The sequence below is a fragment of the Cebus imitator genome, unplaced genomic scaffold (assembly GCF_001604975.1).
Source record: "Cebus imitator isolate Cc_AM_T3 unplaced genomic scaffold, Cebus_imitator-1.0 Scaffold247, whole genome shotgun sequence".
NCBI classification, from domain to species: Eukaryota; Metazoa; Chordata; class Mammalia; order Primates; family Cebidae; genus Cebus; species Cebus imitator.
The window spans coordinates 886,618-898,956 of record NW_016107562.1 but is presented as its reverse complement, the minus strand read 5'-3'; the positions used below and the strand labels follow the sequence as shown (position 1 = coordinate 898,956).

Sequence of the window (12,339 nt, the reverse complement as noted above, 5' to 3'; positions counted from 1 at the left end):
GGCGGGGTAGGGGGACAGGTATCATAATTTCTTACTTTTTCTGTTTTCTTGTGTCCTCTGTTTATATCTACATATCTGGTGTAAACATTGATCTTCTTGCAGTTTTTTGAATTTGCTTTTTTAGTGGAGGACTTTTTCTGAAGATGTACCTATGATTTTGATTGGATGGGGCACTTTGGCCTTGATTCTTGGTACTGGCCATATAATTTATTTACCTATAAACAGCGTCAGTAGTGTTTGTGGTTTCCTCAGTGGCTTAGGGTATGGTTGTTAGTGGAGGCTGTGGGGAAGTTTTGCTAGCGACAGTGACATCAGGTGGGCTAGTCCTCAGGCCCCAGTGGTGGCAGCAGTGGGCTGAACCTGCCTCTCTTTGAGTCCCAAGGCCACGTATGCTGGCACCTGTGCTGGTGGGTCCAGGCATCATCTTCGGTGCTAGCAGTGGCAGTGGCTAGCCTGGAGGGTGAGCAGGTCAGGTTCCTGGCTAGTGGGCAATGGAAGTAGCAGTGAAAGGGCAACCCTCTGGCTCCCCAGAGGTCCACGCTGTTGCTGACTGTGGCTTTGATGGGCTGGTCAGGATGGTGCCCAGGCCCACAGGTGGTATGTGCAGGTGAGTAACAGCTGTGGTGGTAGTGGCAGGCTGGGTGGGCCTATCTTCTGCCTCTGGGAGAAGTGCTCACGTGCCAACCGTGGAGGATGTTGCAGGGCTACCCTCAGGCTCCCAAATGTGTGCTCAGGCACTGCTGGGCCAGCAGATGGGGAGGAACAGAGCCCAGCCAAGCTGGCCAGGCCTCCAGGTCACAGGTAGGGGTGGGGTGCTCTTCAGGGCCTTGGCAGACTGCTACCAGCACTTGGGGCCTGCTGCTGGAAAGGGCAGCATTGTTTTTAGTGGCACCGGCCAGTAGGCAGGCATCTGGGGCAGGTGAGCTTCCGCCACCTGGTGACTATGATTTGGGGAATCCGTCCTCAAGGTGTTTTTCAATACTCAGCTGTTGGGATTGTGGGGTCACCGCCAGTAACTTTCACTTAGGTCTCATCATTGTCTGCAGATTCGCAGCGGGGGGCAGGGGGATGTTGTCCTCAGGTGCTTCCCCCCTCCCAACCTAGGGTCTGTTAGGCCCCAGCGTAGGATGTAGTATGGTGGGCTCTGAGCCTCAGAATGGTGCTGTGCTGCAGCTGCTTAGGGCTTAGGGGATATGTAGGACCCAAGCATGAGCTTCCTCTCTGGAGCATCTTGTGATCTCCAGGCAGCCTTCTCTGTTGGTGTCAGCACCCCCAGGGTCGTGTGACTCTCCCTTGGCTAGGAGTCTGAGGTGGGAATTTGGACCATTAGGGACTTCTCACCCTTATCCCACTGGTGAGTCCATCCTGGCTTCCCTTTCCCGTCTCCTTCCTTGCCTGAGGTGTTTCCTCTCACCTATCTGTTGAACTCCAGTGTACTTTCTTAGCTTATCTATTCAAAATGTGATTATCTACTCACTGATTCTTTTTATTTGCTGCTTTTATCCTCCTGGTAAATTACAGAACCGTGGTTCTTCTTTCTGGAGGATGCAGGTGCCAGATGCCTCTAGTTAGGTATCTTGAAGCCCCTCTCGATGTTTTTAACGATAAATTTCTTCAAATTATTGCCAGCTACCATTGAAAAAATATTTTTATTTAACAATCTTCTGTATTATTCCTTTATCATTTGTCATGCCATCAGTATATCTAAATACTATTTAAAAGGGCACCTTTTCTATCTCTCTTGCTGTGTTGTATCCCCCTCAAAAAATGTTGGTAGCATTCTTGAAGTTTGCAGTAACAGGCAGTTCTGAGTTGCGTGAAATATTTTCGCGATTGTAATTCATTGTGCCACCATAAAACTGGCTTCTTATAAAAGAACTGTATTTCTTCTGTTTTTAACTTCCAGAGGCTTAAAAATTTTTCATACTTTTTCTGAATTAAGAAAGATTTTTTTATGATATGTTGGCATAAGTTTGGCATCATTGCTTCATGCAAATACAGTATTTTGTCTTATGTGTGAAACTTTATATGTTTTAAAAATTAGTGACTTATACTTTTTGGACTCTAGTATCCCAGCTTTAAAAGTTGTCTATTCTGATGGAAAAATAAATATCAATAAAGTTGAAATCTGTTAAATTATTAAGACTAGACCTTTATGGCTTCAGTTTGATAATTTAAAAAAATGTAACACATGTATTCTGAAGAATGATTTATAGCAAATAATTAAACAAGTTAGAAAAGCAACACGTGTAGTAAGCAGAATGGAAAGAATTAAAATGTTAATTTACATTGAATACATGAGTTTTTGAAAATTTTTTGACAAATTTATTTTATACATATGAATACTACTTTGAAAGTTTTTTGAACCCTGTAACATGTAGCCCCTTTAATGAATTTGTTTGATTCAAAATGAATAATTTATGTCTGATGAAGATACTTTTATTTATAAAAGCAAATAGATTAGAAATAAGTTAATTTTTCTGGGCACAAATTATTCATTTTAAATATTTATCAAGAATTGAATCTTGATTAGTTCAAAAGCTAGTATGCCAGCAAGCAATATGAAACAAGCAATCCATAAAGTAGCTATTAGAAAGAAACTTTAAAAGTCAATTGTTTTCTCTTTAGAGCCCCTAATACCAGGTGATGATACTGATCATAATCTTATGCTAGCGAAAAAGTAAAACACTGGGGGGGAAAAAGCTTAATATTTGTACGTGCACATGCAAAACAAAAGCTCCCTTGATAATAAAGGGACTTCAGATATAATGGTAAACTAGCTGGAGTGAATCAACTGGATTATTAAGGAGAGAAAAAGATTGTAACTCATTTTACAACCTGTCTGTTACCTGTTTTTGGTACATACCAGTTGGGAAGTTTTGCTTTAGAATGTATCACCTGCCCAACAATCCAGAGTTGTGTTTTAAAAATGACAATTTCACCTTCTTCCTATAGACTCTCCAGTGGCTTACTGTCAAATTTGGAGTAAAATTCAGGTTTCTTAGGCTGTAGCTGAGAATGTGTATATAGGCCATTGCCTACCAAAAAGGGTAAACTGAAGCTGATTGTGATGGTGTGTGCCTGTAGTCCCAGCTGCTGGGGAGACTGGGCCAGGAGGGTCACTTGAGCTCAGGAGTTTGAGGCCCTGGACAACATAGTGAGATCCTGTCTCAAACAAAAATTGCAAGTGTAAAATTTTAAAAGTATTATTCATTAACATAGGTTATTCTGTGCTTACTTCCATCTTGGGACCTTTGTGTCAGCTGTTCCTTCTGCCTAAAATCTTCCTCTCCCAGATCTTTGCACAACTTGTTTTTTCAATTATCTACTTCTAGGTAATCTCCTCGAGAACTCTTCTCTGAATACTGTTGACAGAAACCTCCCACACATGTATTATGTCCTTATTCTGCTTTATTTTTCTTCAGTAGCATTTATGCTATCTGAATATTGTATATTTATCTGTTAAACTGTTGACTCTTACAATATAAACTTTCTTAGGGTGGAGACTTTGTCTTGGTCACTGTGTCTCTCTTTGGTGCATGATATGTAGTAGACAATAAATGTTAGATTTATCTTTGATTACAGTTTTTTAGTTTAATTTTTTAAATAGCTATATAATTGTACATATTTATGGGATACATAGTGATGTTTTGATATATATAATGTATGGTGATAAGATTATTGTAATTAGTATAGCTGTCATCTCAAATGTTTATCATTCTTTGGGAATAGTCAGTATCCTCTTTCTATTTGAAACTATATATTATTGTTAACTGTAGTCGTCCTGTAGTGACTTATTTCTTCTATCCAGCTGTAATTTTGTATGCTTTAAAAAATCTCTCCCTATTCCTCCCTCCCATCTACTCTTCCCAGCCACTATTTCTGTTCCATTTTTTACTTCTTTAAGATCAACTCTTTTTTAACTTCCACATGTAAGTGAGAACTTACGATGTTTAACTTTCTGTTTCTGGCTTGTTTCACTTAACATAACGTTCTCCATTTTCATCCATGTTGCCACAAATGACAGGATTTCATTTTTTTAATGCTGAATAGTATTTTATCGTGTACATATAAGCCACATTTTGTTATCCGTTTATCTGTTTTTGGACACTTAGGTTGATTCCATATCTTTGCTGTTGTGAATAGTACGCATTAAACATGGGAGTGCAGAAGTCTCTTCAGTATGCTCATTTCCTTTCATTTGAATAAATACCCAGTAATGAGATGGCTGAATCATATGGTAGTTCTATTGGTAGTGTTTTTTGTTTGCTTGTTTGTTTTTTGAGACAGAGTCTCCCTCTGTCGCCAGGCTGGAGTGCAGTGGTGCTATCCCGGCTCACTGCAACTTCCATTTTCCAGTTTCAGGCAATTCACTTGCCTCAGCCTCTCGAGTAGCTGCGACTACAGGCATGCACCACCACAACTGGCTAATTTTTTTGTGTGTGTTTTTGTTAGAGATGGGGTTTTATCATGTTGGCCGGGATGGTCTCAAATCTCTTGACCTCGTGATCTGCCCGCCTCAGCCTCCCAGAGTGCTGGGATTATAGATGTGAGCCACCACACCCGGCTCTCTTGGTAGTTTTTTGAGGAACTTCTAAACTATTCTACATAGTGGCTCTACTAGTTTATATTCCCACCAACAATGTATAGGAGTTGCCCTTTCTCAACATGCTCTGGAGCATTTATTATTTTTTGTCTTTTTTGTCATAGCCAGCCCAGTTGGAGTGAGATGATACCTCACTGTGGTTCTGATTTTCATTTCCCTGATGATTCCTGACATTGAGCATACTTTCATACATTTGTTGACTATTTTTATGTCATCTTTTGAGAAATGTCTGTTCAGATTATTTGCACATTATAAAATCTGATTACTTTTATGCTGTTGAAATTTTTAAGTTTCTTGTATATTCTGGGTACTTATCCACTGTCAGTTTAGTAGTTTGCAAATATTTTCTCCCATTCTTTAGGTTGTCTTTTCACTCTATTGTTTCTTTTACTGTGTAGAAGCTTTTTAGTTTGATATATCTCGTTTATTTTTGCCTTTGTTGCCAATGCTTTTATTCATAAAGCCTTCCCTCAGACCAGTGTTCTGAAGTGTTTCCTCTGTCTTTTCTGCTAGTCATTTTATAATTTTGGGTCTTACATTTAGGTCTTGAGTTGATTTTGTATGAGGTGAGAGATAGCAATCTAATTTCATTCTTCTGTATATAGATACACAGTTTCCTCTGCATCATTTGTTGAAGACTGTCGAAGTTAAATTATTCTTGTTTGCAGATGCCATGATCCGAGATTTAGAAAAACCTGAAGACTTTACCAAAAAACTCTTAAAACTGGTAAATGAATTAAGTTGCAGGATACAGAATCATCATACAGAAACCACTAGCATTACGGTACATGAACAGTGAACTGGCTGAAAAATCAAGAAGGCAGTCCCATTTATAGTAGCTACCAAAAACACCACCAAAATTCCTAGCAGTTTTTTTTCTTCATCGTTTCTTACCAAATTTTGTTAGTTTTCATTCCCCATTTATTTCTAGCCACCCACATATCTTCTGTTCTATTGAAGAAATTGTTTTTCTTCTAGCTTAATAAACTAGCTTAATAAATTCTTAAATAAAATATTTTTAAATATAATATTTTTTAAAAATCACTTTGGTTATGCTATGGCTTCAGTTGGTGGAAGTTTTTTTCTTTTATTTTTTAGGCTTCAGTTTAATGTCTTGAATTCATTCCAGATATTAATTGGATTTGGATTTTTAAAAAAATTTCCTGTAAAGTGTTTTTATAATTTTGTTTATATTTTGAGTGAAAAATTCTTTCTTCTCTCCACCCTCACTGTAGTTAAAGCGTTCCATCTGAAGTATGATGAAGTTCGTCTGGATCCGAATGTTCAGAAGTGGGATGTAACAGTATTAGAACTTAGCTATCACAAACGTCATTTGGATAGACCAGTGTTCTTACGATTTTGGGAAACATTGGACAGGTAATTTTTTTTCTAAAATGTGTTTATCTTTGGTTTATTGTAATTTTTCTGTCTCCTCAATTAAATTTTAAGTTCCATAAAGTTGTGAATCTTATTCCCTAATTTGCTTCTTTCAACATTAATTTGATGCTCATCTTTAGTAAATAATTTTTACAACAAAATTTTATTGCATAATTACTTTAGAAAGAGTTGGAGAGTTAATAGCCTGATAGAGGGAACACTAAATTGAGTCAGAAGACTTAGACTTTAGTCTTGGTTTTGTAATCTCTAATTATCTGTGTGACCTTTTTGAACCTTATTATCTATCCAAGAAACTTTGGATTAAGGGCCCTATGTTTTTGCAAGTACTGAAAGATCTCTGATTCTGGATTCATTTGTGTTACACATAGTTCATGGAAAGAAATGAAATTTTTAAATTTATTTTAATTACTAGTATAGTGTTGATACAACCCTTTAATAACAGTTTTGTAATTGGCAGATTTAAGAACAGTGTATGTTCACAGTAAGTACCACTGAATCCATTCTCTTTGAGGTGTTCTCCTTAGAATCTGTAACATCTTGGTGTAAGTCTCTCACAATAGATGTGAAAAATGCATATTATTTTAGCTAGAAGCTTTTAGATTATATTACTTAAGAGGAGTGTTATTTCTAGCTTATTCCAGAAGTCCTTATATTTTCAGTTTTCTAGAAAACATTTCATTCTGTTGATTTAAGAAATGTCAACTTATTTTTACATGCGTTATTCTAAAAATTCTGAAACTCCTATAGTCATTATAACCTACCATCATACTTTTTTTTTCAGGTACATGGTAAAGCATAAATCCCACTTGCGATTCTGAATTATTTGGCTCCTCTGTTTCTGGAAATTGAGACTCAAGCTTTATGAATTTATCAAGAACTTAAAGATGAAGAAGGTCACAGATTGATCTTTTATATAACCTTATTTGATGCTCTGTGCTTCAAGGAGGTGATGCCTGTCATCCATCTAAGCAAACTTTTTGGCTTACAAATATTTTTTTAATATTAGCCTTCTAGTCTGTAATGGAAATTGTATATTTTGATAGAAGTTTTTTCTCCATTGGTTAAATTAGCATTACTTAAAATTTGTTTCTTTAGAAAATAAATGCAGGTTATAAATGTGTGTATATTTAGAGATTAGAAGGCTCTCTGAGCCATCTTGCTTCTGATTTTTCATTGCTCTATAATTCTTTTTACTGAAAATACTGTGTTATGAATGGTATTAAATTTTAGCCTCTGGAACATCCAAAACCAAGCAAAGGGATGTGACCATTTTGAATGAATCAAAATGTCAACCTGTATGCACACTATATCTACACTTAAATCTTTATTTAAAAAGAATAATGAAAAATCAAGAACAACTCTTCAATTTGATTGAACTGTTCAGCCTTTTCAAGATTTCCTTACTTACAAGTGATTACATTTAATGAATGTACATTCTTCTCACTGACTTTGGTGATTTTTGAAACTTAGAATGATGTGTTTCTATCTGTGATATCTTTCCGTTTGAAAAAAATTTCAAAACACAGATTAAAACCGTAATAGGCTGTAGTATTTTTTATTTTGGGAGCCACAGTATGATTTGGGGAAGGAATATGTATCAGCCCTATTGCGGTATGACTTTAAGCTCCTTTTCTCTTTAGTCTATCTTTGATTCTAATTTTTATGGTATAGGATTTTTGAGTCTTCTGTTTTAGGTTTAGGCTTGTCAGTCTTGGAGTTCTTATCTTCCATTATCCCTAAATATTGATAAACTCCCAGACACCAAAGAACACATTTGCTTAATTGAAAAGAAACAAGAGAAAAACACTGGTATTTTTATGTGTGTATTAAATATGGTATAAAATATAAAACCTATATTTTAACTTAGTAAAATATTTTACTATTTCTCTACTTTAGACAAAATGTTACATCCAAGGTACAAGTGACCATTTTCCTTGAATCCTGATTTCACTCTTTTTACTTAAAAGCAACTAGAAAGCTTTACTTTCCCAAATTGTTTTTGCCATCAGAATTTTTGCTGATCACAGTCTTAGGTCATTTTTTTCTTCATTTTTATTCCCAGCAGTTCTCTCCTGGGTTAACATATTGTTGGTAAACATTTAGCCCTTTCCTAGGTGTTAAGCTGACATTATCAAGCTTCTTAATGAAATTTAACACTGTCACAAAAATGAGAAGAAATTATTTATTTTTTAAGTAATCGCAAAGTCCATACCACTAGTAACTAGAAAAGATATTTATTCATATGGTATCTACAAGGCTGTTCAGAAGAGAACAGTTGGCATTTTAAATTACTAGATTTTAGCATACTTACAAGGTTTGAATAGATGCTACCCCTATTTTCCTCCCTTTTTAGTGTCTTCTTTCCTTAAAGATAAAAGAAAATTCAAATTTGTTCACATTAGGCTTTCTTAGCATATAGATCTGTTTCCGGAATAAATTACGTGTTGTGTAAACTTTCTTCATGTTGAAATAGTCAAGGACCAGAATCTGTGATGTTTGTATGTAAGATTACTTGTCAAGACTACTACAAGTCAATATGAACTACCTTCCCATAAAGATTTTTGGTATTTGTACTTATTAATGAACTTTACTTAATACAGAATATGGTTAAAATTAGGAACATCTACTTTGAATGAGGTTTATTTTTCTATTTGGAATTTGCCTTATGTATATTCAAAGGCTTATGGAAAAACTGTAAAGGAACATTAGGAAAGGACAAGTACGCGATGATCATCTGTCTTAAAATCAGATCTTTAATATAAGCACTGTGTTTTTTCTCTTTGACAATTTAGTTTCTTATTTACGTCCATGGAATTAATTTCATTCCATTATTTTTTAGCCATTTATTCTAAAAAACAAAATTTTTCAGCTAATCCCTATTCATTCTCCCATGACATGGTCCTATAGCAGTACTTAACACAGTGCCTTGCACAAAGTAGGCATTCAGCAAATACTTATATGCATGAATGATGTATTTTCAGTGTAACAAATTTATTACAAAAATGTAGTTTGACTCTGCTTGGTTTTGGAGTTTGAGAATACAGAATTACAGGGAATGAGGAGAGGTATAAGTAGATACTTTAATGGAAATGAAGTATAAATTAGTAACTTACCCATAAGTTACTTCTAACTGGAGATACCCATGTATGCCCAATCTGTAAAGGAAAGTTCTATTTCTACATTTACAGGACATTCTTCTCAGTCAGGGAACAGTAAGAAATATGTAGGTTTCAGTCAGTTGCTCTCAACCCTGACTGCATGTTAGAATCATTTGGAGAGTTTTAAAAAACACCCATGCCTGAATCTTCATTCCCATTTTTATGTAATTTCAGACGAGACCTGGTCATCAGTGTTTTTTTTTAGAAGTTCTCCAGGTAATTTGAGTGTCCAGGAAGGATTCAGAATCACTGGTTTAATTTGTTACTGGAAACAATACCAGTATTAAATGTGTTTCCTCCTCTTCCTTTTCCGTATGTGTGTGTGGTTTTTGTTTTGTTGTTGTTGTTTCGTGGCCACCCTTTGCACTAGACCATCCTTGTTATTGGTGGTATTGGCCTGTATTCCCCTTGACAAATGCAATTTTTAATTATTTATTAATATAGAAGGAGTATTTTACTGTTTAATATTTAAATAATGTTTAATGTATTTCATTATTAACTAGTATTACAGCTTGTTTTTTTCTCCATGTGTCCATAACCTTTACTAACTTTTTGTTTTTAGCAGCACAACAGTAATCCATATAGAAACAACTAATTCATAATGAGGAAAATCTCCTAATTTTTAAGGCAGAAAGAAATGTTAATTTTTGATCTGCCATGCAGAATGAGACAAAAACAATTTGCTTATGAAAGGAAAGTGGCATACTTTTAAATTGGTCTGCACAGAAAAGTAAAAGTAAACTATTCATTTAAGTAAGATTCATTATCTAATAAATATTGAAGGGAATATTTTTCCTAAATAAAAATTTTTGTGACTGTAACAAAACTTAAAGTTATTACATTGTTCTTTTTTTTGTGGGGGGAAGAATATTTGTTGCACTAAAGTATATAAAGTTTTTTGATATTAGCAGTGTATTTTATAGCATTACAAATAAAACAGTTACAAAAGCTGGTCAAGTTAATGGCCTAGGAAGTAGCTGTAAACTTTGTGTTTTGAAATTGCTTAAGTGCAAAATTATGAGTAAGATAGAGAAGTTTTTTTAAATTTTTTATTTTTAATTTTTTTGGAAGTTTATTAAAGCCCTTCACATACACATACTTTTTTAAAAAAAGAATCTTAATAAAGAAATTATTGGTTTGTCTGGTTAAAGTCCATATAGAATGCTGAGAAGTAATTTATAAAATAAGAACTATGGAAATTTGTTCTCAACTGAAAAGTTGGCAGCTGCTGTTTTTTTGTGTGTTTTGTTTTTTTTTTTAAGTACAACATGAAAATTTAATTACATTAGCCTTAATATTATTTAACTGAATTTCTACTATTTATTCACTTGTGTTTGAGTTCACCCAGCTATTCTAATGACAGTGTATTAGCTTTAGAAGTAAAAAGCAGAGAAATGACTGAAGTTGACTTAAGAATTCGAGTAGGAATTTTGAAGTGCCATGTCCTCTGTGTTCTGGCATATTGTTCCCACATTTGGAAGTATGTTGATGCCAGCATTGTTGATATCTGTTGGGATAATAACTAACGAAAATTTGAGAATGTATAATAGATGTATAAAGATAAACATTTAGTAAGTACATAATAGATAATACTTGCAGAATTTTTATGTGTTTTGGGTTTCTGTGTATTATTTTAGGCAGTCTTTATAAAGGCATCTTGGAAGTTATAAATATGTGCCATTTACTGAAAAGCATAAGCATTTTTATATGAGTAAAGCTAATAAAATAAAACTACTTTTATTGCCAAAATTCGGAAATTGGGGTTGATGCTGTGTCAGATTTAAGCAAATGATCTGTCCAAGGATTTTGTTTGCCATTGAATTCCCCATTTCTATCTACTTTAAATTTGCTGAAAGCTGTTTAACCTCTAAGTTTGATTACAGTGCTTAGTAAGTAATGCAGTTCATGTACACGGAGTAAGCACTATAAGTGATTTTTAACTACCAGTTGGAGGTATTTCTCAAAGTGGTTCTTGATTAGAGTTTAAGTTTTGGGTGCCATGTGAAGTGATAAAATGTTCTCCTCATTCTTTTTGTTTTTGTTGTTTGTTTTTGAGATGGAGTCTTACTCTCTTGCCCAGGCTGGAGTGCAGTGGTGTGATTTCAACTTACTGCAGGCTTCACCTCCTGGTTTCAGATGGTTCTCCTGCCTCAGCCTCCCAAGTAGCTGGGATTACAGGTGTGCGCTACCACACCCATTTAAGTTTGTATTTTTAGTGGATACGGGGTTTCACTATGTTTGCCAGGCTGGTTTTGAACTCCTAACCTCAGGTGATCTGCCTACCTTGGCCTCCCAAAATTCTGGGATTAGAGGTGTGAGCCACCATGCCTGGCCTGTTCTACTCATTCAATTCCAGTTTGATTTGGGGCCTTTTTTAAATTGTTAATAAAATTAACATGTTGCCGTACTTTATGTTAAGAGCACTGGGGACGTTTCCACTCTCCCTTTGTCCTCAATCCCCCAGAAACATTTATACCAAGAAGTTAGAAGCTGTATTGTGGGCTGAAACGTTATCTTTACATGAAAAGATTATTGAGATTTGTCAGGCATAGTGTTTTTTCTGAGGAATAAATGAAATATAAATGTTCACTTTGAAAACTAATGAATTAAAGCCATTTACAGTTTCTGTTAATGAGTTAAATAATGTATACAATCATAGTTCATAATGGTAGCCAGCTTCATGCTCTGCTGAACTTACAGTTTGATTATGGTCAAATTTTCCATGTTATTATTGTAATAGAATTAAGAGTATGTCCTGGTAAATTACATTACCTTTACAGTTTGAGCATTCTGATTTTAACATTTTATAGTTTGAAAACAAACTGTACTCATATAATCAGAGCATTAACAGCATCATCATGTCAGTGCTATCAGGATAATTGTGAATCTTCTGCAACAAAATTTCTTTAATGATGAGTTTAATGGGCTTCTATTCAAATTTAATTTTTGTTCAATTCATAAGTGCCCACTGAATATGTATTTCATTCTGCTATTCTGTTCCTTTGATCATCTGCTTTTTGTTGAGCATTGGCATAGCTAAAATAGATATAGCATGCATTGTAAATGCTGTTGAATTTTTTTTAAGGCTCAAAGGTGCTAGTATATAAATAACAGCACATTGCCAAATAAGCATTTTTTTCTCTCATTTTTAAGAGTACTTTTATATTTAATCATGTA

The 12,339-nt window shown here is 34.9% G+C and overlaps 1 protein-coding gene across 1 annotated transcript in view; it reads left to right on the top strand.

Annotated features, from left to right (window-relative positions):
* The window catches only part of CDC73 (cell division cycle 73), a 125,964-nt gene extending 115,050 nt beyond the window's left edge, over positions 1 to 10,914 (top strand). The window contains exons 16-17 of the mRNA XM_017498620.2: positions 5,842 to 5,983; positions 6,786 to 10,914. Of these exons, the coding sequence (XP_017354109.1) occupies positions 5,842 to 5,983; positions 6,786 to 6,822 (179 nt within the window). The 3' untranslated portion in view covers positions 6,823 to 10,914. The remainder of the gene's footprint in view (positions 1 to 5,841; positions 5,984 to 6,785) is intronic.
* Positions 10,915 to 12,339: the final 1,425 nt, after the last annotated feature.